At 44.2% G+C, this 27687-nt stretch overlaps 1 protein-coding gene across 1 annotated transcript in view; it reads right to left on the reverse strand.

The window, feature by feature from the left end:
• The window catches only part of MAP3K9 (mitogen-activated protein kinase kinase kinase 9), an 84915-nt gene that overhangs the window by 25530 nt on the left and 31698 nt on the right, over positions 1-27687 (reverse strand). The window contains 1 exon segment of the mRNA XM_006172383.2: positions 6380-6560. Coding sequence (XP_006172445.1) covers positions 6380-6560 — 181 coding nt within the window.

Here is a 27687-nt window from a genome sequence, read left to right on the forward strand (position 1 = left end):
GAGGAGATAGACCTTGAGCTAAATCTTGACTGCTGAGTGAAGGGGGAAAGCCAGTGCCCCAACGATAGGGATCAGCACATACAGGACAATTGATCAAGAGCATGGACTTACCCTCAAAGAATCACAGGTGGCCTTGCAAGGCACCAAAGAGCAATATGCTCAACAACGTGCCAGGGTACCATGGGGCTACAGATGGACCCAGACTGGCTTGGCCATTCCCCTTGGATGATGGCCTCACACCACTGAGGTCTCCAAACACTACCAATTCCTTTATGTATCCTGACAGAAGAAATGCCCGGCAAAAAGTTACAAGTCTTGATTTGTCTAGACAAGGAGTTGATCATGGTCAGAGGGTGATGAAAATATTAGATAATTTAGGAACATCCCCAGGAATTACTCGGCCCTTGTTTGGCTGCCAATGTATTAGAGTTATTTGTTTACCAGTCCTGTGCTCTTGAAGGGCAGAAATAGTAATTTTTAACTTTTGCATATTTAGTGCCTAGCCCAGGCTCTGGTACACAGTAGGCACTCACAGACATGTGTGTGTGTGTGTGTGTGTGAGCATGGGAAATAGTGAGCGGTTACATGGTCACATGCTCCTGCAGGCTGCACAGGGTGCTCTAGAGGAGGCCTTGAATATCATCAAGAATTACAGTTACATTTCTTTTCAAGTTTTTCATGCGATTTACACATACAGTGGTCATGTTGGGCAGCTTCTACCAAGAGACGACTAATAATCCTCTGCATTGCTGACCAGCTTCCTAGGTCAGAGCAACTCTCATCCTCAGTTGCCCGCCTTGGCATTAATACCTACCTCGCCGTGGAGAACAAAAACCAAAGGCCCACAGAACCCCTTTCTTCCTTCTAGGCAAAGACTACTGGTGTCTGAGCCCTTACTACCTGGAAAGGCAGGAGAGCATGTCAAAGATGCAACACGTTCTATTTGTGTCCTTGCATCCCTTCCTTGGTTTTCACACTGAGCCCCAAGTGTCCTCTGGAAATGTTTCAGGCCATCTGGAAGAAAGGTGCCTGGGACCCTAGCCCTCTCAGCTTTAATAAGGACAACTCTGTTCTTGCCTTGTTCATTTCTTTATCCATCTACTTTCTATTCCATTTCAAGAGTTCTAACACTAAGACAAATTTAAGAGAACTGCTGCTCAGGTAGAGGAAATGCTACCTAAGCAAAATTTAGAAAGACTTGAGTCAGAGGTCTGCCTTATCACTTACCTGCTGTGGGCCCTCAAGGAAGCAAGTCCACCTCTCCAATCTCACTTTCCTCATTCATACAACAAAGACAGCAATGCCTACCTCACAGAACAGCTTCCCAGAATAAACAACAGCTACTCCCCTCTAGAAATTACCATGGATGGCCAATAAACATGTCAAGTTTCTTCCGGGAAAGGGCCTGAATTAAGAACATGTCTAAACCAAACCAGTGTTTGGTTGGTTTAGACTCCTCCTGAGGGACACCAGCATTCAGAGAAGCAGCCTTTCTGAGGCTGACTAAACCAGTCCCTTTTCCTCTGAAAATATCTCTATTTTTCCAACAAAAAGTGGGTAATAATGAAAACTTGGCATTCCTTTGGAAGGAACAGAACCTGAGAGAGAAACTGGAGAAATACAAGCTAGAAAGATCCAGAGCCCCAGGGATAGGTGGGCAGTAGAGTCAGCATGATTTATCTTAGTTTAGTCTACTTTGTCACCCTCCCAGAATTGAATTAAGGTCAAGAGGTCCTTTCAAGCCCATTTACACGTAGAATAGAAGGGCTCACTCTTTGCCTCTGAATTCCTCCTCCCAACTCCCAACAAAGAACCAAGAACACGTGTAAATATTGTAATTTAAAAAGCTTAAAATGACTTTAAAAATGCCTCCACCTTATTACACATGCATCATCCTTGAGGATGATGGTCTTACTCTAACCACTTCTCTCTGTAACATAACCAGAGAGAAAGATTTCAGCAATCACTCTTCTTATTTTTTAATATTTAACATTCCATTTTAATAATTTTCAAAGTTTAAAGTTTATTTATTGGGTCATTGGAAAACTCATGACAAATTTTTGCATAAAAAAATACGCCATGGGTCCAGCAGTTAGCATAATGGCTATGTTGCTGGACTCACATGTAGTCAACCGCAGTTGGAGTCCTGGACCCAGCGGCTTAAACTCACACCGGGCGCGTGTGCGTGCGTGCCCAAGATCCCGAGAGGAGAATGGAGAAGGGCCTGCGGTGTGGCTGTTGCCCCTGGGGGGTGATTTCTCACTTACTATCTCTCTCTCTGTGTCTTTCTGGCGAGCGCACGCACCATATACCAAAAACCTCTCAAAAAAAAAAAAAAAAAAAGCTATGACTTTTCCAACGATCCAATATTTATTTCTTCCAAAAGAGAGCAAAACAGACAAAAAGGTAGGTCCCCCCCCGGGTCTTCATGCTGAGATCCACCCCAAGTTTCAACTGACCTGTATCACAGGAACACAAGTGCATTAGGTATGCTCAAGCAGGTCTCAGGATGTGAATCTCAGGACCTTTCTCATGTGGGTCCAGCTGGGCCACCTCTGCACCACCACCTGGCTCTAGCCACTACTCTTCTTGAGGCAGACCCCAATCTGAGCAGACTGAGAAACTTATATAGTTGAGGATCTGGACCGTTACCATCTCACCTTTCCATCACAGCATATGGAGGAGACCCCCAGAACCACACTCGAAGAGCAAGAAGATACACTCAGTTGGCCCTAGATACCTGGCAATAGCAAAAGCCTGAGGTCCTGGAGTTCTAGGAGGGGAAGAAGGGAGGAGGGAAAACTCCAACTCAGCCTGGTACCTGACACAGAATAAGCATTCAACAAACATTTCTTGAATGAGTAAACACATTATAAGTTACTGTAGGAGCCAGCTACTGTAGGAGCCAGCTTTATACCAAGTTTTGGCCCCCTCTAGGACATCCTGGTGGCTAGGCATGGGAGGACAACCTCCTGGAAGAGGCTGCCCAACGTGTAGGCGCAAGAGCACACAGACTTTCAAGACACACACATCTAATTCTCTTCACAGCTTGACATCTACGATCTGGATGAACTTAGGCAAGTGACTTAAACTGTCTGAGCCACAGTTACCTCTTCTGTAAAATGCAAATAACAATACTACTTTTGGGAATTCTTGTGGGGAATAAATGAGAAAAAAGATGAGTATACCATTTAGCATAGAGCCTACCACTAAGCATTTGTAGGTGGTAAATTGCATTACGCATTGTACAAGTATTGTTGCAAGTACACTTTTTGGATTAGGCACTGATTTTTCAGATATGACACCCAAAGTACAAGCAACAAAAGAAAAATGAAGCAAGTGAACTTCATCAAAATTAAAAACATCTATGTGTCAAAGAAAAGCATCAACAAAGTGATGAAACAACCCACATAATGTAAAGAAATAAAAAGACAATATACCTAGGATTGGAATTTTAAATTGACAAAAGATTTGAACAGACATTTCTCCAGAGAAGATATACAAATGACCAAGAAACATATGAATAAATATTCAGTATCATTAGTTATTCAGGAAAATGCAAAAAACAAAATCACAAGATACCACTTTGTACCTACTAAGATGGCTAGAATTTAAAAAACAAAAACAAGTGTTGAAAAGACGTGGAAAAATTAAATTCTCAAACACTGCTAATGAAAATGTAAAATACTGTAGTCATAATGAGAATGTGCAGTGGTTCCACAAAATGTTAAAAATGAAAATACAACATGATGCAGGAATTCTACTCCTAGGTTTATATCCAAGGGCACTGAAACGTGTTCCCACAAAAGCCGTACACAAATGTCCACAGCAGCCTTATTCATAGTAGCCTCAGAGTGAAAACAACTTGATGTCCATCAAATGATGAGTAAATAGGATAAAGAAAAGTAGTCTGTCCATACAAAGAAACAGTATTGTCAAAAAAATAAAGTTATGACAATAAAAAAAAAAGGAAATGAGGTTTCTAATATGGGTTATAACATGGATGAACCTTGGAAACATTATGCTAAATAAAAAGAAGCCAATCACAAAAGTCCACATATATGATTCCATTTATGTGAAATGTCCAGAATAGGCACATTCCTAGAGACAGAAAGGAAATTCTGGTTGTGAGAGACTAGTGAAAGAAAGGATAGGGGAATGACTGGGGGTTTCTTTTCTGGGGTGGATAAAATGTTCTAAAAACAGATAGTGGTTGTAGTGGGCTAAATGGTAGCCCTAAAAAAGGTATGTCCATGGAACCAGCAGGTGGCGTGGTGGTTAAGGTGCTGGACACTCCCACATGGCCAACCACAGTTCGAGTCCTGGACCTGGCGACTTCCTTTACCCGGTCTCTTTCTCTCTCTGTGTCTCTCTCTGGTCAAATTAAAATAAATGAATGAATAAATAAAATTAAATAAATAATAATTTTTTAAAAAAGGTATGTCCATGTCTTAATATCCAGAACCCTTACCTGAAATAGAATCTCCCCCTTCCTTGGGGTTGGCCCATGACATGGTGATTAAGGGCACTGGATTCCCACATGGGCAATCGTGGTTCAAGTCCTGGACCTGGCAGCTTCCTTTCTTGCCCCCCACACTCCCACCCTGTCCCACTCTGGTCAAATTTAAATAAATAAATAAAGATAAAAAATTTCTTTTTTAAAAAAAGAAAGAAACAGAATTCCCCCTAGAGTATCTGGAGGGTATGGCCCTGCTAATATCAATTTCAGACATCTGGCCTCCAGAACTATGAAAGAATAAATTTCTGTTATTTTATGCAGCTAGGAAATTTATGACAATGGTAACTGATTAACAACTTTGTAAATACACTAAAAACCAGTGATTATAAGAGGGGACTTCAAAAAGTTTGTGGAGGGCCAGCCCTATGACCGAGTGGTTAAGAAAGATGGATTCCATATGGCCAATCATTTGGTTTGAATCCCAGACCCAGCAGCTTGAAAAACCTGTGAGGTGCATGTAAACGCATGTCCCAAATCCCAGCAAGATGGAGAAATAAAAGGGAAAGAATTGCAGCGTGACCAAGCCTCACTGGGGTGCTTTCTCCCTCTCCTTCCTTTCTCTTTCTCTCTCTGGTAAACACACATCCCCTTTGGCAATTAAAAACAAGTTCATGGAAAAATAGAATTAAAGTAAGAGTTTATTCCTGTGCACATTTTCCATGAACTCTTTGAAGACTCCTTCATACACTTTATTTTTTTGAGAATTATTTAATTTTATTTATTTATTATCGTTATTATTTTTACATTTGCTATGGGGCATGTGCACCCACCAGAGAGACACACACATGGAGAGAAAGACAGAGAGAGAGAGAGAGAGAAAAAAAGTAAAGAACATGAAGAAGCAAGCCACCAAGCCTGGGATTTGAACCATGGTCAGCCATGTGGGAGTCCAGCACCTTAACCACCACGTTACCTGCTGGCCCTATACCTCAAACACTTTAAAGTGCATATTGATGAATTTTATTCTATGCTATGTCAATAACATCTAAAGCTACTATTTTAAAAATATACATATATACACAGAAACAGATATACATACGCACAGCTCACTTTATAACACATTGGACAACAATAACTTCATAGACCTGTGTACAGTGTGACAGTTTATAGTTTTCTTTTATTTACCAAAGTGATGTTACCATCCCACAGCCATGAGGATGTACACTCTGTAATTGCTCACCCTCTCTAGAAGGAGAGAAGATATTTCTGAAGCATGTCCTTGTGACCTCTTTTGCTGACATTTCCCAAGGAGATGGTTGTTCATTTCTAATCTGTGACTCTGCAGTTTTTGGTGCATGCTTGAGATCCATCTTTTCCTATTTCTAGATTAATGTCTTATAGATAGAGCCTTGGCTAAGAGATTAAATAGATACCTGAAAAGGATAATTCCCAGAGCACCAGGAAAAAATAGACAGGACAAAGAATACTCACAAGCTCAGGAGCTTACAGTGAGGACACTGGGTTAATTCCCTTCCTGAGTCCAGCAGTAACAGCCACTGAAGCCTAGCTCTGTTGCTGAGCAAAGCAAGCTGATTCTGGCGAATTCCCAGAGTCTCCAGAGTGACTGAGTGCCCTTACCATCCTACGGTCAGATATGGGAAGACATGTCACCCCTGGAACCTACTGGCCTTTCCTAGGGAGCAATCACCAGCAGAAAGTGCACAGAGGCAGCACTTGCCATGGCACTGGAGGGATGTAGAAGAGATGAAAGCACTGGAAACTGTCCCCTGGCAATGTGGGGATTAGCGTAAATTGCTCTGACCTGCTTAGGATTCTATGTTACCTAAGCTCTCCGAGTCCTGAAACATGAGTACAGGCAAACCAAACCTAGGCAACCCTCCCTGTACCGCTAGGGCTTACCTCCACACGTCGCTGCCTTTGGAAAACATGGAGGCACGAATGACTTCAGGTGCCATCCATGCATATGTCCCTGCGGCGCTCATCTTGGTGGTTCGGTGCCATTCCCGAGCCAAGCCAAAATCAGTGATCTTCAGAATCTTGTTGCTCAGGTCTCCATTCTCCACCTTCTGGAGGATCAATACTGAGCAAAGAAAGAAATACAGAAGAAACCAGAGAAACTGCATTAATCACAGAGAAACCATCGATACAGAGGCCTCCTGCCATCCTCCTGCAGGCCCCACCATTCAGCTGCCATGGACTAGTACTAAGAGTCATCATTTCTTAAACACCTACAATGCACCCAATTTTCTGGCCCATATTGCACAGGCATTATCTCTAATCTTCCTAACGACCTTATCAAGCAGGTGCTACCATTATCTTTGTTTTACAAATGAGGAAACTGGGATACAGAACTATTAAATAAACATCCAAGGCCATGCGACTAATAAACCAGGATTAGAACCCAAGCAGACTGACTCCAGAGCCTACTCTTAACCTCTGTATCACATGCCCATTCGCGCCCTGCAAAAGAAGAGCTGTGAGTCACAGCAGACCCTTCTGAGGAGTGGCTACTTGGGTTTCCTATCTGCCAAGGAGAGCACCCTTGGGCTGTACCACTCACAGAAGAAGAGACTGGAAGTGCATGTTGGATTTTCAGGGTTTTAGACAATGTCTGGACAGTATCTGGCCAATATCCATGAGTCTCTCCATCTTACTTTACCTAAACACTTTTTCAATTTATTTTTTAAAGTTTTCCCCATAGGGCACATGCACTCACTAGAGAGACAGAGACAGTGGGAAAGAAAGTGAGAAATACCCCCTTGGAGGGAGCCACACCACAATCCCTTCTCCATTTTCCTCATGAGATTTTGGGCATGCATGCACATGTACCTACTGTGAGTTTCAGGCCGCGGGATCCAAGACTCAACTGCGGTTGGCCATATGGGAGTCCAGCACCTTAACCATTTAAGCCACCTGTTGGGCCAAAACTCCTTCACTCATCACTCCATCACTCCTTCCTTCCTTCCTTCCTTCCTTCCTTCCTTCCTCCCTCCCTCCCTCCCTCCCTCCCTCTCTCCCTCCCCCCCCTCTTTCCTCCCTTCCCTCCCTCCCTCTCTCCCTCCCTCCCTTCTTTCCTTCCTTCCTACCTTTATACCTCCCCTCCCTCTCTTCCTTTCCCTTTTTCATGAAATAGAGAGAGAAACAGGTATAGGGGAAGACAGGCATCCTCAACAGGATATCACACCACAATTCTTCTCCAAACCTTTCCTAGCCAAGATCATGGGCATACACACACCCTGTAGGCTGACCTGGAACCCAAACCCCAATCTTCCACTTGGCCTCCAGCATGGCAAAGTGCCGACTACTGCTGCACTAAAGCTGAGCTTTTTACCTAAACTCTTAGGAAAGTAAGGCTCTCTAAGGCTTCAGGGCTCTAAGATCCTTGCCTAACCCAGGAACTGAACACCACCTGTGGGGAAGTGGCTGACAAGTTGGGGAGGTCAGAGCACACACGTCCACACCCGTGACATTCTCCATGAACATGGCCCAGGAGGAACTCGAGCACTGTACTCTGCCTTGACTCATGAGGTTATTCCCAAGTCCAGCAGCATGGGAGCCACCCTGCCTCTCCTAGGACAGTGACTGACACAGTTACCTCCCCCACATGATGGTTTCAGCAATAAATTGCCCTCACAGGGGCCAACTTCACTAAAAAGAGCAAAAACACTAATTGACTGAAGTGCTGCAAGCTTAGCCAAAGACTGCCTGAGTGCACAGCCTGCAAGCTCACTGGATGTGTGGAAGCCAAGCCTCCATTTTCACAAGTGGGATGGCTCCAAGGGACCTGTGCAAGCACCACCTCTGTGGGCTGGACATTGAGCAACCCAGAATTCAGAGTTCTGTACACAGGACTTCAGAGAAGGAAGACAATTCCCTCCTCATCTCTGCCACTTGAGTCCACATGGGAAGGGTGAAGGCAGAGTAACAGCTAAAGAAAATGTGGACACAGTTCTACCCAGCCAGCTCTATCTATCTAGGAAAACAGAAAAATACAAGGTAGTTCTCAGCCCTGAGTGCAGGTGACCCCACCGAGCTTCCATCTTTACTTACCCTCACTGAGACCTCTGAAGAAGCCTTTATCTTTGCCTCTCTCAGAGGTGTTTGCATTAAGACTCTCTGAGAGCTCAAACTCTTCTAACTATCTAAGGAAAAGAATCTGTAATGAGTGGTAGGTACTCTGGGTACCATGAGGGCTTTTCTTTGAGATAGGGGAGGGTGAACATTTTAGGGCCAGAGTCTTAGACTATTCCCACAAATCACACAGCTAGCTATACTCTTTTTTGCCCGCTCTCTCAAATGTCCACTGGATTGTTACATATTAGAAGGAAATGTGCCAAAGACCTCTATGTCCTACGTGCTTCTCAGAAAATCAACAGTAGAGAGGAATTACCAGCAGCTATAGAGCTGGAGCCACCAAAGAAAGCAGTGCCAGCCACTCCCTAGATCTAATGGACTGGGCTTCCTTCCTCCACACTCTCTCCCGCACTCCCCGACACACCTCTTCCCACTCCTCCTGACTCCAGGCTTTCAGCATCCCGAGTAGGTCCAGGCCTCTGAATGCTTGGACAGATTGAAAAACAGAAAGCCTTTGTTCATCTCATCTATTAGCAAAAATCTTTCTAGACTCTTCTGGGCCTCTCTGCTTCTCTCCTCTGGCAAAGATAACAGCCAAATAGGATTCCAATTGCTGGGCAAGTGACACTACAGAAGCCCACCATTCCCTCTACACCAGTGGCCCATAAACAGAAGATCCTTCCGAAACTTTCCCTTAACATATTCAATGAGGTTCAGTCTTGTCACCTCAAACCTCCAGGGGGCTGGGACATGGTGCAGTGGGGAGGAGTATACAGCTTCATATTAATCTGTCAGATTGCTTGAAAGGGAGGGAAGAATGATGGTGCTGGGGCAAGAATCAGTCCACAGACAGTTGGTCTGATTGTGAATGCCTTCCAATAGTACAGTACAACCCAGTCCCACCTAATCCCCACGCCCCCTGCTGCCTGACCTCAGATATTTACTACAACAGGTCAGGTCCTCGAAAGCATCTGACTTAAGAATTTGGGGCCCAGGGGTTCTATCTTACCAAAGAGGAAAGGGCATAATCAGAAACCTGCCAGTAATCCTGGCAGATAGTCACAGTCAACATTCTCACTAGTAGTGTCCTGAGGGTACCAGCAGGTAGAGTGGTGGTTAAGGTGCTGGACACTCCCACATGGCCGACCAGAGTTCAAGTCCTGAATCTGGTGGCTTGCTTTCTCACTTCCTCTCTCTCTCACTCTCAACCTCTGTCTCTTTCTGGTCAAATTAAAAAATAGATGAATAAATAAAATAAAAAATTAAAAAAAAAATCGTGCCCTGAAACACCGTATTTATCAAGCATCTATAACTAATAAAGAATCAAAGTTTGAGAAAGTTTTACTTTTAGGGGGCAGGGTTAGGCTTTTTGACTGAGATGAAATTCACGTAACATAAAATCAACCATGTTAAGAGAACAATTCAGTGTCATTTACATTCACCATATTGTATGGCCAATGCCTCTACCTAGCTCTAGTACATTTAATCATCCCCAAAAGAAACCCCATGTCCATCAAGCAATCATTCCCCATTCTTCCCTCTTCTCCATCCCTCGCACCCTGTCAGACTGCTTGAAAGGGAGGGAAGAATGATGGTGCTGGGGCAAGAATCAGCCTAGACAGTTGGTCTGATTGTGAATGCCTTCCAATAGTACAGTACAACCCAGTCCCACCTAATCCCCACGCTCCCTGCTGGGAGCATCTTCTTTTTCTCTATGAATTGACCTATTCTGAGTATTTCATATGAATGCTATCATACCAGATGTGACACAACTGACTTATTTCACTTGGCATAATGTTTCAAGTTTCTATCAGTATTTCATTCCATTTTAAAGCTAAAAAATATCCCGCCAAACCACAATTTTTTAATCCATCTGTCCATTGATAGACATCTGGGTTATTTCCAGTTTTTGGCTACTGTAAACAGTGCTGCTACGAACATGTATGTCCATATATTTATATACATTATATGAATCTGTTTTCAATTTGGGGGTTATGTACCTAGAAGTGGAACTGGTGGGACTGCTGGGTCATATATGATTTCTGTGTTTAATTTTTTGAGCACCCATCAAACTATTTTCCACACAAGCTAAACCATTTCACATTTCTACAAGCAGAGTAGTAGGTTCCACCTGCTCCACATCCTGGACAATCCTCACTTTCTTTTTAATTATCATTATCATTATTATTATCATTGCCATCCTAATTAATGTGAAGTGGCATCTCATTGTGGTGGGGTTTTTTTGTTTTTTTGTTTGTTTGGTTTTTGTTTTTTTTTTTAGTTTGCCATAGGGCGTGTACACTTGCCAGTGAGAGACAGAGAGGGAAAGTAAGAAATTGCTCTCCTCAGGAGATGGCCATGCCACAATCCCTTCTCCTCCATTCTCCTCTCAGGATCCTGGGCATGCATGCCTAGACATCCCGCATGTTACCAAGCTGCCAGGACTCAAACTTCCATGCCACCTGCTGGCTCATACTGTAGTTTTCATTTGCATTTCCCTGATGGTTTATTATGTTGAGTATATTTTCATGTGCTGGTTGACCGTTTGTGTATCTTTTCTGAAGAAATGTCTAGTCAATCCTTTGGCCATTTTTTCCTTGACTTTAAGTTAAGAGGCTTCATGCACTTAATAGGGGTAGTGGTAGAGAGAAATAAGAATCAACACCTCACCCTCAAGGAGTGTGGTCACACTGTAATCCTTTTCCCTTTGTTCCTTCATCCCATCAGGATTTGGGGCACATAGTGTTTTTCAGGTGGCTGGGGCAAGATTTAAACAGTAGTCAGTCTCACGCAGTTTAAGTCCCATGAACAAGGATCTAGCTCCCAACACACAGAGCTCAATACTGTGCTGTGGGACTGGCCCAAGATTTCTTTTTTAAAATGTATATTGGGAATGTGCACCTACACTCTTCTGCCTGTTTTTTAAATGAGTGGCTTGTCTTTTTGTTGTTGAGTTATAAGAGTTTCTAAAAAATATATTCTGGATACTAGATCCTTATCAGACATATGCTTTTCAATTTTTTTCTCATTCTGTAGTCCGTTTCTTCACTTACTTTACAATTGCCTTTTATGCACGAAAGTTATTTTAATTGATGAGGTCCACTTTATCTATTTTTTCATTGTTGCTCATGCCTTTAGTATAATAGCTAATGATCTATGGCCCACCCAACGTCATGAAGATTTACCTCTGTTTTTTCCCCCAAGAACTTTGTGGTCACTGATCCACTTTTAGTTAATTTTTGTATATCATATAAGCTAGGGGTGCAACTTTATTCTTTTGCTATGTGGCTATCCAAGTGTCCCAGAACTACTGGTTGAAGAGAAAAGCTTTCAAACACAAGAGCAGAGTTCTTCCCCAACAATTCTTCCTGAGTAAGAGAAAAATGTAATATTCATAGCAGTGTATATATCTAGACCACCGCAGTGGTCTTTTTTTTAGGTTTTTACCATACGGCATGTACACTCACCAGAAAGAGGAAAAGTGAAAAATCATTCCCCAGGGGGATGGCCATTTTCCTCCATTCTCCTCTCAGAACTTTGGGCATGTATGCATGCACACACCTCCAGCATGATTTACAAGCCACCGGGTCTGGGACTTAAACCATGGTCAGTCATGAGGGAGTCCAGTACCTTAACTACTATACCACCTGATGACCCCACCAGAAGTTTTTACTACTAACAAAATTGTGTTTTCATGTCTTGGAAAATTTAAGAATGTTTTATTAAAATCTGGCAAAGGGGACCAGCAGTTAGAGTAATGGCTATGTCACTGGACTCCCATGTAGTTGACTGCAGTTCGAGTCCTGGACCCGGCGGCTTAAACTCACACCAGGTGCGTGTGCGTGCGTGCCCAGGATCCCAAGAGAAGAATGGAGGAGAAGGGATTGCAGCATGTCCATCACCCCTGGAGGGTGATTTCTCGCTTTCTATCTCTCTGTTTCTCTCTGTCTTTCTGTGAGTGCACACACCCTATAGCAAAAAAACCTCTCCAAAAAAAAAAATATCTGGCAAAGTCAGGGCCAGCAGATGGCAAAAGGGTTACATCGCTAGAATCTCATTTAGTCAACTGTGGTTTGAATCCCAGACCTGGCAACTTAAACTTACATGGGGCAGATGTGCATGCATGCCCCAAATCTTGAGAGGATAATGGAAGCCAAGGGATTATGGTGTGGTCATCCCTCCAGAGGGTGATTTCTCGCTTTCTGTCTCTGTCTCTCCAGAGAGCGAAAGCCCTATAGCAAAAATCTCTCTAAAAAAAATATGACAAAGTCCATGAATGTATTGTGTAAGCCTCAACTCTCATATGTAGAACAATGGAGAAAATACTGAGAATTACGAACAAGTTCAGGCCTAAGTCTGTAGGGCCTGGCCATGGAAAAAAGAAGATGTATTTGAACTAATTTTGGTGATTTTTTAGACACAGGGGTCTGATGGAGAAGGGTGAGGTGTCTAGACTTTTGGATCTGGGTGACAAGTAGAAGAATGGAAGTGTTCCTGACTGGGAAATTGAGAGAAGGAGCCATTTGAAAAAATCTAAGTTCAGTTTTGGACATAATAGGTCTAGGTTGATAGTAAAGAGAATTGGTATGGAACAGGAGAAGCAACACAGACAATTTAACCCCAGGTTTGACATTCTTTTTTTAAAAAAAATTATTTAATATTATTTATCATTATTATTATTTAACTCAAAGAGAAAGAGAGAGGGAGGGAAAGTGAGAAAGCAAGCCACCAGATCAAGGACTTGAACTGTGGTTGGCCATGTGAGAGTCCAGCACCTTATCCACCATACCATCTGCAGGCCCAAGGTTTGACATTCTTTCTCTCTCCCTCTTAAGTTATTTATTTATTTTTTGGGAGAGGTTTTTGCTACAGGGCACGTGTGCTCGCCAGAAAGACAGAGAGAGGTAGAGACAGAAAGTGAGAAATCACCTCCCAGGGGAGATGGCCATGCTGCAATCCCTTCTCCTCCCAGGATCTTGAGCACGCACACACACGCACCCAGCATGAGTTTAAGCCACTGGGTGCAGGACTCGAACCGTGGTGGACTACATGGGAGCCCAGCAACATAGATAGCCATTATGCCAACTGTTGGTTGCAGGTTTGACATTCTTTGTATGATCCTGGATAAATTTCAAAAACTCTGTACTTCAATACCTGCTTCTACAAAATAAAGATAAAGATTAAAGGTGACGAGTCCATTATAGCATAATGGTTACGTTGCTGGATTTCCATGTAGTTGACATGAGTTCAATTCTTGGACTCAGAGGCTGAAAACTCATGCAAGGCATGTGTGCATATGTCCAAAATCCTGAGAGGAGAATGGAAGAGAAGGGACTGCAGTGTGGCAATCCCCCCCTAGGGGGTGATTTCTTGCTTCTGTCTCTCTGTCTCTGTCTTTCCGGTGAATGCGCACACCCTATACCAAAAATTTCTCTCTAAAAAAAGATTAAAGATGATACAGTGACAAAGTATCTGGCAGAGTGCCTGGCACATACATAGGCACAAGGAACACCACAGCTATTACACGTAATGATTAAGTATCTTGGAAACCAGTGGAAACCATGAGACTCAGTACTCAAGGTATCGACACCCAAAGGTCTAAGGGCTGATACATAATGATGGAATACATTTTTGCTATATAAGTAAATGAAATGGTTGATTAATAATGCTAGCTACTCATTACTGATTATTTACTACACAGTGGCACAATCCTGTTTACCTACATGGCCTTTGTTAATCTTTAAATCAATCTATGGAGGTAGATGTCATTATTTTTCCCATGTCAAAACAGACAAGAATGTTAAGTCAGTTTGCACACTGATCAGTGAAGAACGGGGATAAACAATGAATCCAGATCTGATTAACCTCAGAGCCAGGTTCTTTTTTTTTTCTTTTCTTTCTTTCTTTCTTTTTTTTTTTTTTTTGAGAGTTTTTTTGCTATAGAGTGTGTGCGCTCACCAGACAGAGAGACAGAAAGTGAGAAATCCCTCCCCAGGGGGGATGGCCAGGCAGCAATACCTTCTCCTCCATTCTCCTCTCAGAATCCTGGGCATGCACACAGACGCGCCCAGCGTGGGTTTAAGCCACCACGTCTGGGACTCGAACCATAGTTGACTACATGGGAGTCCAGCAACATAGCCACTACGCTAACTGCTGGTCCCCCCAGAGCCAGGTTCTTAATCTCTATACTATGCCACCCAAAGGCAAGAAAGGAATCCTATGTGTCTTTAAGGCTGACCTTAATTTCTGCCTGGTCCTTACAGCTGTCACTGATTAACCAGTCTTCACTATTTTCCCTTTTCCTGATGTGTTCTTCAGCACCCAAAACCATGACGGTGGTACTGTGAATACAAAGTTTAACGCTGTGTATTATTCTAGTCATTGCCAGCATGAAGGTGCACCTCATTGTTTCTCTAAGATGTGATGGAACAGGACTCTTAGAGGGTGGAAAGCTCATTCTCTTTTTTCTGGAATGAATGCCACCACCCGCCTCCAGGAGTCAAGTCCAAGTCCAGGCTCTCTGAAAGACCTCACTCCTCACTGGTCAGTTATTGATTGGAGGATTGTCTGTACAATTTCTGAGACTATCCATTTTCTCATCATCTTGTTGCCATATACTGGAGGCAGTTGAATGACCTTCTTTGATCCAAAGTTCTTTTTTTAAAGAATTATTTTATCTAACTTTATCTATTTATTTATTTTAATTTGACCAGAGAAAGACAGAGCCAGAGAGAGAAAGAAAGTGAGAAGGTGAGAAGGCAAGCCACTAGATCTGGGACTCGAACCATGGTCAGTCTTGTGGGAGTACAACACCCTTAACCATTATGCCACCTGCCGGCCCCTGATCCAAAGTTATTTAATGTATATCCCATCTGCTGCTGGGAGGTCAGAGGGAGACATGAGCCAGCCAGAATGGCCACAAAGGGCTTTGTAAATCTGACCTCATGTCTTTTAGCTGGAGGTCAGGCTCTCAAGACTTGGCTTAAAGGAGGAGACTCCTCCATTAGGTCCTAACAGTAAGCTTAGCTTTGGCCAATCATTTATTGTTTTGAGATTCCTTATATATTATTCATCTGTATTAGCATAAGGGGCTCCCATTTGCTCAATTCTCCCCTTGGCACCAAAGCTCCTGTCTTAGGCCTTTGTTTAGTTCAAACTATTTATTGCCATTTCTCCCAGATTAAGTGACTGGTCTAACTCTGTTTTATAGGTTGTGTCCTTGGGGAGCTGGCAGGCGGCATGGTGGTTAAGGGTGCTGGACTCCCACATGGCCGACCACAGTTCAAGTCCCGGACCTCGCAGCTGGCTTTCTTCTCTCTCATTCTGTGCCTTTCTGGTCTAATGTAAATAAGTAAGTAAAGCTAAATAAAATAATTCTTTTTTTTTTAAGGTGTGTCCTTGGGACCAGCAGATGGTGTAATGATTATATTGCTAGACTCCCATGTAGTGGACTGCAGTTTGAGTCCCGGACCTGGTGGCTTAAAGTTGCCAGATGCATGTGCAGGTATGTCCAAAATCCCAAGAGAAGAGACTGCAGCAAGGCCATCCCCGCTAGAGGGTGATTTCTCGTTTTCTGTCTCTATTTCTCTCTCTGGCAAGTACATGCATCCTATACCAAAAATCTCTATCTCAATAAATAAATAAATATGTAAAGGCTGTGTCCTTTTGGTCTTATTATTCTTTTTTCAAAGTTTCTTGTTATAAGCATTATACACAGAACAGTGCACAGGCCAGCCTGGTGGAACATCTGGTGGTAGCAACATGAACTGCAGGGCTGGGTACCACATGACCAAACTCAGGTTTGGGTCCCTGAGTCAGCCTGAAAACACACCAGTTATGTGTGCACACACCCAGGACCTTGACGAGTTGAGAAGGAGGAACTGAGGCATGACGAGAGGTCCTGTCAAGAGTTCTCTCTCTCTCATACATAGGCATGCACTATCATGAATAAAATAAATCTTGAACAAGAAAGCACATAAAGAATACATATTATTTAAGAAAAATAAGACAAAAACCCATGTAATCCCATCCAGCCCCTTTAGAAGCTCCGTGTACCCCTCCTTCACGTTGCTCTCTCTCTCCCTGGACATCTCACCATCTTGACTTCTGTCATTCGCTCTTTTACTTCTTTTTATGATTTTTGCCATCTATGTATATACATCCTTTAATAGGTTGCTTGGTTTTGAAAAAAATGAGTGGCAAGCAAAAGTAAAACCATATGTACTGGTTACCTGGGACTGCCATAATGAATTCACACAAACTTGGTGGCTTAAAACAACAGAAATATATTTGCTCACGGTTCTGGAGGAAACAGTCCAAAAGCAAGATGTCAGCAAGGCCATGCTCCCTCCAAAGGCCCTCAGAAAGACTCCCGCCTCAACACTTCTAGCCTCTGGGAGCAGTTCTTGGCAGCCCTTGGCTTAGGGCAGGCAGTCTAACCCTAGCCTCTGCCTCCATCTTCACGTGGTCATCTCTCCGTGTGCGTGTCTTCACATGGGATTCTCCACTCTCTTTGTCTGTGTCACCTTACATGGACACAAGTCCATGTAATGGATTAGGGCCCATCTTAGTCCACTATGACCTCATCTTAATTTGAGTATATTGCAAAAACCCTATTTATGATTTTTTTTCCAATTACTAAACAGTACCTGCCAGAAAGAAAGAGGGTGAGGAAGAGAGAGAAGTACCCCACAGTGAGGCATGGTTACACTAATATCCCTTTCCTCCATCTCTCCTTCATATCAGGATTTTGGGCACACACACGTGTGCCCAGCATGTTTTCTAAGGTACTGGGGCCAGGATTCAAATCACGGTCAGGCATGTAGAACCTCCAATGCACAATGCTTAACCATTGTGCTACTGGACTGGCCCTCAATTTCCAAACTTCACAGGTTAGGAGTTCAACACTCATGAGACTGTGTAAGAGTAAAAATAATGCCTTTGTTAGAGGAAGCCTCCCAGAAGGGAATAAGCCAAATACAATCTGTAGTCATGGTCCCAGAGAATTGACAAAAGCCATTACTGGGAAAGTCAGTAGATAAGATCATGGATGAGTCCTAGAAACACAGGGTAGGAATATAGTGGGTGCATCTGTCACAGGTGGGGTGCAGAGGGGGACAGGAAAAGGATATCCAACAGAAAGACGGTAGGGGGAGGGGACTCCTTTGTGCTTTCTGTTTCTTTTCCTGTTAAACGTTAATTAATTAATTTATCTATTTGTTTGTTGTGATTGTGGGGGCTGCCGGGTCTGGAACTTGAACCACAGTAGGCCATGTGAGAGCCCAGTGCCTCAACTACCATGCCACCTGCTGGGCCCCTGTGCTTTCTGTTTCTAGATCACATTGGCCCACATCTAGTTCTCGGTGTTGGGAAGGAGTCTCCCTGGTCAGCGGGGCAAGGAGGGACAAGCAGGAGCTTCATCAGCACATGAGCGCGAGAGCCAAGTACAGATAATAATCTGGACCCGGTCGTCAGTCCTCAAGTGAAGCTAATGGCTCACTGGCGGCAGGTAGGTTGGTGACATCAGCCTGAGTCACCCGGCCTGGCTCCCGGCTGCCCATTCTCTGCCTACGTCTGGATCTCTCTCCACAGTCCTCGGGGTCCCCTCCATCTCGTTCCTGTGTTAATCCTGTACCCACTTTCCCTCTTTATTGGTTTCTTCTGCTTGGTGTGTGCATTCTCCAGCAGCTCCTTAGAAAGAATGTGTGGAAGATACTTTTTTTTTTTTGTCAAAAAATTACCTATACTCCATCCCCACATTCAGTATAAAAATGAGTGCAGGTTTTCCTTCATAATTTTAAAGGCACCCTACTGATTTTCATTTCCAACTCTGTTATTTAGAAGCCCTGAGCCACTCTGCTTCCAGATCCTCTATATATGACATTTTCTTATCTCTCCAGATTTTTCTTAGTTTCTTCTCTTAATCCCCAGGGTTCTAAAATCCCAGAGTCCGGAAGTACCTCAGGGTAGGAACACAGTAAGTGCTTTCAAATCTCACTTATTAGAATACTTGTATCCTTCAGTTACTAGGAACTTTCTTAAAGTATGTTACTGTTTTTTTTTGTTGTTTTTTGTTTGTCTGTTTTTGGAGAAGTTTTTGCTATAGGGTGCGTGCTCTCACCCAACAAACAGTGAGAGACAGAGAGACAGAAACAGAAAGCGAGAAATCACCCCCCAGCAGGGATGGCCACACTGCCATCCCTTCTCCTCTATTCTCCTCTCGGGATCTTCGGCACACACGCACACGCACCTAGCGTGAGTTTAAGCCATCAGGTCCAGGACTCGAACCGTGGTTGACTACATGGGAGTCCAGCAACATAGCCATTATGCCAACTGCTGGTCCTGAAGTATGTTACTGTTAATTTTCTCTCTACCTTTTTCTGTTCTTTCTCTGGAACCATTATTATTTTGCTATTGGATTTGCTAGTCTGGTCCTCCACTTTCTCATTTTTCTCCCTTTATTTTTTTCTTTTTATTTCATTTCCCTATTATGATTTAACTTTTTTCTTTCTTTTCTTTTTTTCTTTGTAGAGGTTTTTGCTATAGGGGGCGTGCGCTCATCAGAAAGACAGACAGACAGAGAGACAGAGAGCGAGAAATCACCCTTTCCTCCCCCAGGGGGGATGGCCACGCTGCAATCCCTTCTCCTCCATTCTCCTCTCAGGAGAATCTTGGGCACGCACACGCACACACACACACACGCCTGCTGTAAGTTTAAACCACTGGGTCCGGGACTCAAACTGGGGCCGACTACATGGGAATCCAGCAACATAGCCATGACGCCAACTGCTGATCCCTTAATTTTTTTCTTTTAAGCTTATTCATTTATTTTCTTCCATAAGAGACAGAGACAGACAGAGAGATAGGCATTCCCAACAGATCTGCCCCCAACCTCTGCCAGCTTAGATCACAGGCACATGTATGCTCGGCATGCACAGAGAGGCGAGGGACACAACCCCAAGACCGTCCCATGGAGGTCCATCAGCATTACTGCCACTGCTTGCCCCGTGATGTTAGTTTCTAAGAGAGCTCCTCTGTGTTCTCTAATTATTATTATTATTTTTTTGTAGTGGTAGGCACAAATATGGCTATATAACAGCTGTTTTTACAATACGAGTATGGGGACCAGCAGATGGCATAGTGGTTACATCGCTGGACTCCCACATAGTGGACTGTGGTTTGAGTCCTAGACCTGGCGGCCTCAAACTCACATCAGATGCATGTGTGTGCAGGCCTAAGATCCCGAGAGGAAAATGGAGAAGGGACTGCAGAGTGGCCATCCCCCCTGGAGGGGGGGTGATTTCTCACTCTCTATCCCTCTATCTCTCTCTGTCTCTCTGGCAAGCACATACACCCTATATCAAAAATCTCTCAGGAAAACAAACAAACAAACAAACAAACACAGAAGAAATAGCAAGTCTTCTCTTTTACCTGAATGTATTACAGATAGTTTGTTTGTTTGCTTGTTTGTTTGTTTCTTTCTTTCTTTATTGTCTTTTTCCATCACAGTTTGTTTAAGCTGCTTTTTAAATTTGTGCTTTGGTATCTAATATACTTCTGCTCAGAGGTGTGGTCATTCTAGGTTGTCTGTTCAGGATTAAGAACCAAAATTGTCCTAAGGCTTAAAGAGGGAGTCTACATGTTAAAGGTAATACTGAAATACTTACAAATAAGATGTTAGGCTATTAGAGCCATCCAGGGCAGAGCATGAGCGGCTGACAGAAGAAACAAGAACAGCCATGGATTGTGATTGTTGAAACAGGAAAATGAGTACAAGGGGGTTCATTATTGCACCTAAATGTGTGCATGTTTTTCATACTCAGAACTTAAAAAGAAAGAAGGAAGGAAGGAAAGAAGAAAAGAAGGAAGGTTGGAGGGAAGCAAGAAAGGAAAGAAGGATCAAAAGCTGACTAGAACCTCTAGCACATAGGAGAGTTTTCCGCTGTGAGCTGCATGGAGAGAGAGATCCAGATAAGGCCAAGCACCAGGACTGAGGTCATTCCTCTTGTGCTTGCCAGCTCCCAGAACAGTACTCCCAAACTCTTGCTAAGAACATAAAGGTCTGGCTGCCAGTATGCTGAGAATCAACCCATGAGAAGAGTCAGGATAGCAAGACAGCCCGAGCCTTCGGGCTTCAGTATATGAGGGATCTTCAAAAAATTCTTGCGTAATGCATATTATGAAAACACCATGCATGGATTTCAATTTTTTGTGCACCAAAAAAATTTGTACTCTAATTCCACTTTTCCAAAACTATCTGAAGTCCCCACATATAAAGTTACTTACTCTTCCACTTAAAAAAAAAAAAAATCATTCAAGGGACCAGCAGGTGGGGTAATGGCTATGTCACTGAACTCTCATGTAGCTGACTGTGGTTCGAGCTGCAGACCCGGTGGCTTAAACTCACACCGGGCATGTGTGCGTGCATGCCCGAGATCCCGAGAGGAGAATGGAGGAGAAAGGATTGCGGTGTGGCCTTCGCTCCCCCCCGGGGGGGGGGTGATTGCTCACTTTCTGTCTCTCCTTCGCCCCCCCCGGGGGGGGGGGGTGATTGCTCACTTTCTGTCTCTCTGTCTCTCTCTGTCTTTCTGGCGAGCACACGTGCCCTATAGCAAAAACTTCTCCAAAAAAAAAACATTCAATATTTATTTAATTTTATTTATTATTATTTTTTAATTTGCCACAGGACATGTGTGCTCACCAGAGAGAGACAGAGAGAAAGTGAGAAAGCAAGCTGCCAGGTCTAGGACTTGAGCCATGGTCGGCCATGTCAGAGTCCAACAACTTAACCACCATGCCACCTGCTAGTCTGCTCTTTCCATTTTAAAAATAAACTAGCCATATCCTCCACTGTGCTCTTCCCAGCCCAGAAACTGTTTCACTTAGTCCAGAAGGAAAGGCAGCCAGGCAGCTGCACAGAGTGGAGGGAGAAGAGACCCATCTGTATTTCACATTGTCTCCTAGAGCCCCCAGTTCCTATTCTTCCTGGGATTCTGTATGTAACTCGTTGGGTTTTTTTGCTTTCCCTATGTCAGCTTAAATTCTGTCTCCAGTGTGCCTTATCAGTTACTACTCATCCTTTTCTCAGCTTCCAAAACTCATTGCTCTGGTCTCTCTTCCTGTCCCCCTAGTGGGTTGACTGTAGTTTTACGGTGGGTTGCAGGAGACAGAGACGGTGCTTGTCTGTGTTCAGTCTGCACCCTAGTATGGAACCATGCCTCCCATTTTGTTTCTTTTCCTGGTGAAGTGAGAAGGAAACTGTATCCAAACAAACTCTCAAAGGCTTTCTGCTTTCTTTGGTTTGCTTCTTCCATCTCTCCAAATATGCAGAATCTGTCCTGCGCAAGTGTACTAGAGAAAGGCACATATGCGCTCCCTCTCGTTCCAGCTCAAGTCCAGAGTGCTCACAGCACCTCTATGCCATAGTCCTCTTCTACCTTAACCAGACCACTCCAAGCTGCAGCAAGGTAGGAAGAAGAAAGTAGTGCATGATGACGACCCAGGATGGCTTGGTTCTGGCTCCACCACTGTGCCATCCCCACTTCCCTACCTCTGACATCCTCAGAGTCTGTAATTCCTGAAAGCAGTGTCAGTCCTTCCTGGGGCCAGCTAAGCTCCACCACTCATCTGAACTGAAGAACGATTAAATCCAGGAGCAAAAGGAGCTGGGCCAAGCGATTCTACCCCAGAGAAAAGCCTTGTTTGCTAGACCAGCCCTGAGGGAGCCTGAGCTGGTACTTGAGACACTCACCTCCTACAGCACGTGTGTCCAGTGGGGAAAGGAACATGACCACAGACCCCATGCCCACTCGGCAGCCCAGCCTGCCAGGAGACTAGCTGCTGACACAGAGTAGGCTCCCTGTTACTACCACAGCAAGTGCCTGGCCAGGGTACACCCCCAGCCTCTTCTGACCCCTGGCCCTCTGCCCATTCCGCGTCTCTAGGCAAGGCCAAGAGAGGCCAGACTTGCTTACAGAGGCAAATGATTCACCACCTAGACTCTCCGGCTCTCAGCCTAGCAGAGGTGTGGTGCTGCTGGAGACGGTGGGGAGATGCCAGCAGTCACCGAGGCCCCAGCCAGTTCTATGCCGTCAGCAGAGCTGCACCAAGCTCCACTGGCACCACCCGCAAGTGTGCTTCCCAGCAGGCAATCAGGCAGAGGCAGCCAGAAGTCCCTGCTGGGAGAACTATGGAAGATTAGTCCTTGGGGATACAAGATCCACCCCCTCTGGTACAGAAGAGGAAACCAAGTGAGTGGATATGTGCAAGCACTCTGGCAAAGTCAGAGAAGTGACCCCTTTCCTACATCCCAGAGCTAAAGAAAAGCTGAGCTACAGTGGTCTCCCTTTCTATGCCTGCAGCCCAAAGAGGCATAATAGGTGCTCAATAAACACTTGTCTTGACTGAATAAGTGAATGGATGCAAATCATTCCAGAAGGTTTCTGATTAAATCAGTTTAGGCACTGGCCACCAAATACTTGTTTGAGGGCTGACTGCATTATTCACCTAAGAAACGACAGTAAAGATTTCTAATCTTTTAAAATATGTCCTTTCAGTTAAAATATAAAAATTAGGATACTAGCTATACCTTTGGTATGTCTTGATTAAGAAGAACACAGTAACCACAGCCAATTTTTACGGGAGCCTTAGTGGGAGCCAGGTACTGGCTAGGTGATCTATATCCACAATCTTATTTAACCTCCTCAATAATTCTGGAAAGTAAGTACTGTTACCATGCTCACTTTCAGATGAGGAACCTGAAATTCAGGAAGGCTGGCCCAGAGGGTACGAGACAGAGTGAGGACATAGCTCAGGTCTAAATGAACTGGGTCAGGGTCCCAGACCACCATGCCATACTGAACACTCCCAAAGAAGCCCTTTTAAGTGCATTTATATTTTCTCAACCAACAGCACTTACACATACATTTGAAAGACAGAAGTATAAATATTTCCCCTTTCTACAAACATGGTCAGATCCAAAGACACTTTGCGGGAGGCCCTCCTGAGGGAACCATTGATCTCGACAATGCAAATGGAAGCAGAAAGCTGCTGGGTGCTGCTGCTGAGGAAGGGATGTGCCTGCCTGCTGTCACCTCACATCCAAACAGGTGTCTCAAGGCCTCCAATTCCAAAGGCGGGAATGGGAGAAAAATCTCCAAGCAAGGGTTAAAGCAGAAGGACAGAGTCAGCAGCCTTCATGAGAAAGAGAAAACAAACTGAAAACGCAGCAGAAAGGGATTGCTACATTAGCAATCCTGGCAGCATATCATGGAAGGACTAACAAGGGATTAATGATAGGAAAAGAGCCTGAAATCTGTGACCCAGACTGCAAGTCGCCCTTCAGTGCTTACTCTCTCCTCCGCCTACAGTAACGGAACCCACGATTGCGGGGGCGGGGTGGGGTCGGGGGGAGCAGGCCACTTAGGGCATTAGCTACATTTCTCTGTCTCCTGTTCCAAATTGTAGCCCAGTGACTAAGTGTCATATGGCTGCTTTCTGTAACTCTGTCTTGGAAGATACCAGAGCAGGCCCTTTGGCTCTTGTTCTTACCTACACTGAGCTGCCTGGAAAGTGAATGCAATGGCTGGAGATCTAGCTACCATTCTGGACCATGAGGACAAGACCACACCTACAAACTGGCAGAGCTGTGAACAAGGACGGTAAGGTTCATGGACAGGGATGCCATGTCGGTCATAAGCTGTCTCCTGACAGATTTTTACATATAAGAGAAACACATTTCTTATTTCAGTCATGGTAAATTTAAGTGTCTCTTTCTCATAGCTAATCGAATCAAATTAATACAAAATTCCACTACTACAAAAACTCTTTAGAGCAAAACAGAAATAGTCATATTAAAATTGCAAATCTGAACCAAAAGCAACATCACAGTCAATAAAATCTCTGTACAATAGAGCCAAAGGTTTGGACAGCCTCTCCAAGCTGCTATAAAATGAATCAACCTGAAACATGTTTCAGCTGCATATTTTTAAAGTAGTACATCATGTTCTATAATAAATTTTAACTTTAGCCTTTCAGAAAAAAAAGAAAAAAAAGTACACATGTACTGAAAACTCCCAGGTATCAGGCACTGTACTAAAAACTGGGGACTCAATGAATTAAACTAGTACCTCCCGTCAGGAAAATCACTAACTAGCCAGAAGGAAGAGTTAGAGCAAGAAAGGGTAGAGCAAGGAACGGCAGGTGGCATTGTTTTTAAGGTGCTGGACTCCCAAATGGCCACCATGGTTCAAGTCCCGGACCTGGAAGCTTGCTTTCTCACTTTCCCTTTTCTCTCTCTCTGTTCAAATTAAAAAATAACAGTAATAATAAATAAAATTAGATAGGTAATTATTTGTAAAAAAGGAAGGATAGAGGTAACAGTAATTACTTATTATAAGCCTTGTAATATACTTTGGTTATGCCCATGATGTAATAAAACATGAGATTATAATAAAACATTGCTCATATTTCTTTAAGGATATGCTAGTCTATCCTATAGAAAAAAGAAAATGCACACACATACACCAAAATACTAACAAGTAGCTATCCCTGGATAATGAAATTAGAGGTGACACATTTATCTTTACACTCATTTATACTGTCAAGTCATCTACATATTTTTTTTGTTAATCTAAAAAATAATCAAATAATAATAACACCAATAGTTAGCATCCACCCAGTTCTCTGAGAAGGAGGCACCACCCCCATACATGGAGAGGGCTTTGGGGTTAACTAAAGCTTCTCAAATGCAACCAGCATTCAAGATCAGAATTATAACCAGGAGAGAATTTTGTTATTCCAAGAAATCAAGACTCCTCCCTGCCAACATTCATGCCTGAGAGTCTGTTCACTTGAACAACGAAAAGATACAAACTACTTTGGTTATTGGAAAGGAAAGTAGTCACCTACCTTGACGAAGAGAGAATCAGAGAGAGAGTGAAATAGATGATCGTAAAAAGGGAACCAAGGGGCCAGCAGGTGGCATGGTGGTTAAGGGCACTGGACTCCCACATGGCTGACCACAGTTCGAGTTCCAGGTCTGGCATCTTGCTTTCTCATTTTCCTTCTCTCTCTCACTCTGTCCCTCTCTGGTCAAATTAAAATAAATAAGTTAAATAAAATAATTCTTTAACAACAACAACAAAAAGGAAATCAAGATGGAACCTCCCTCAACTTCACAAATCTACCCCCATTATCCTGACCTATAATTAGTACCATCATCATTGCCAGCATTTACCGGGCACTTACTGCGCGCCACACAACTGCATTACATCCACCGTCTCAATCGAAAACTTCAGAAGTGCAGTTTGTTTTTATCATTTGGTTGGTTGGTTTTTGGTTCCTGCCATAGGTATGTGGGCTTATCAGAAAAATATAGAGAGACAGTGAGAAGAAAAGTGAGAAATCACCCTCTGGGAGCATGGCCAGGCTACAATCCCTTCTCTTCCACTCTCTTCCTGGGATTCTAGGCATGCATACATATGTGCCCGGTGTGATTTTTCAAGCCACCAGGTCTGGGACTCGAACTGTGGTTGGCCATGTGGGAGACCAGTGCCTTCACCACCAGACCACCTGCTGGCCATAAGTGCAGTTTGAATCCCTGTTTACAGATGAAGAATCGTGGCTGAGCAAGGTGAGGATATTTCCCTAAACTACAGCAAGTGGTAAAGCCCGGATGGGCTTCATCTCCCATCTTAATGCTGTTCTTATTCTACTGCATCTGCAAATCTTGTCTGAACACCTACCGTGGAGGATGTTGAAGACAATGGATATACAGAGAAAAGAGTTTCTCAGGGGGCTAAGGAGTCACAGACTGTATTGCTACTCTTTGAGCTGTGGAGAAAAGACAGGGTTTGGTCTGGGGCAGAATCAGAAAAAGGGCCACTGTCAGCAGAGGAGTCTAAGGCCAAAGGACTGGGAGTCAGGGAAGACTGGCCTCATAAGGGGGAATGTATCCTGTAGCTGGAACAGAACTTGCATGAAGAGAAAAGGGAGAAGATGGAGCTGGAGTGAGAGATGGGACAGGACTGGAGGACTTCAAGCTATGTTAAGGAGCTTGGAATCTACCCTGGAGTAGATTCCTTGCAGTTTGTATGCAAGGAAGTGGTATGATCAGATTCGTGTTTCAGCAAAACCACCATGACTGAAGTAAGACAAACTCACAGAAAAGCCACAGGGACCAGCAGTTAGCATAGTAGCTATGCCGCTGGACTCCCACGTAGTCGACCGTGGTTCGAGTCCCGGACCCGGAGGCTTAAACTCACGCTGGGCACGTGTGCGTGCATGCCCAGGATCCTGAGAGGAGAGTGGAGGAGAAGGGATTGCGGCGTGGCCATCCCCCCTGGGGGGTGATTTCTCGTTTTCTGTCTCTCTGTCTCTCTCTGTCTGTTTGGCGAGCGCATGCGCCCTATAGCAAAAACCTCTCAAAGAAAAACAAAAAGAAAAGCCACAGACTGGCAGCAAGGGCACGGTAGGGAACCTATGAGGATGTCCACAAGAGGCAGTGAAGGCCAAACTAAGGCATCGGGGTTGGTGAAGACAGGACAACCAGGCAGGGTAATTAATTTCGCACGCGGGTAGAAAGTGTGCCCAGTAAGTCCTGAGAAATCTCTGGTCTCACTTTACTTATTTGCTCTGGCTGGGTAGCTGCATGTCGTCACCCGCACAGTCAGGTACTACTGGCCAGTGAACATGAGGGTCTCAGTGGTCCCACTCTGCCTACTCCTGGACTAACATCCATCCACCCACTATTCCCCTCCAGCAGGCACTGGAGCTTCCCACGCTGCTCCAGCCTCTCCACGACCACCTAGGCACATGGTTCCCTCATTTTCAGGTGTAGCCACCAACTCACACAGAACTGACTGCCACTGCCTGAACAAGATGCAGTTGCAGAGTTCTGACATGCTCAGACCAGACACTACTTGCCAAAGTGGCTCAGGCCTGTGCTTATCTGGGACAACTGGCAAGCCACCAGGTATCAGCGCACTGTTTCTGTACCTTAAACGTCAGTAAAAGGCATGCAATCAGCAGCTCATGGAACAGCACAGGCTAAGAATGGGGCCAGAGGGGACAAACTGAGAGATGAGCTCCCTAAGGCTGGGAAGGTCTCACCCTGTAGATCCATCCTTCACACA

This window comes from Tupaia chinensis, unplaced genomic scaffold (genome assembly GCF_000334495.1).
Source record: "Tupaia chinensis unplaced genomic scaffold, TupChi_1.0 Scaffold145367_1, whole genome shotgun sequence".
Taxonomy (NCBI): Eukaryota; Metazoa; Chordata; class Mammalia; order Scandentia; family Tupaiidae; genus Tupaia; species Tupaia belangeri.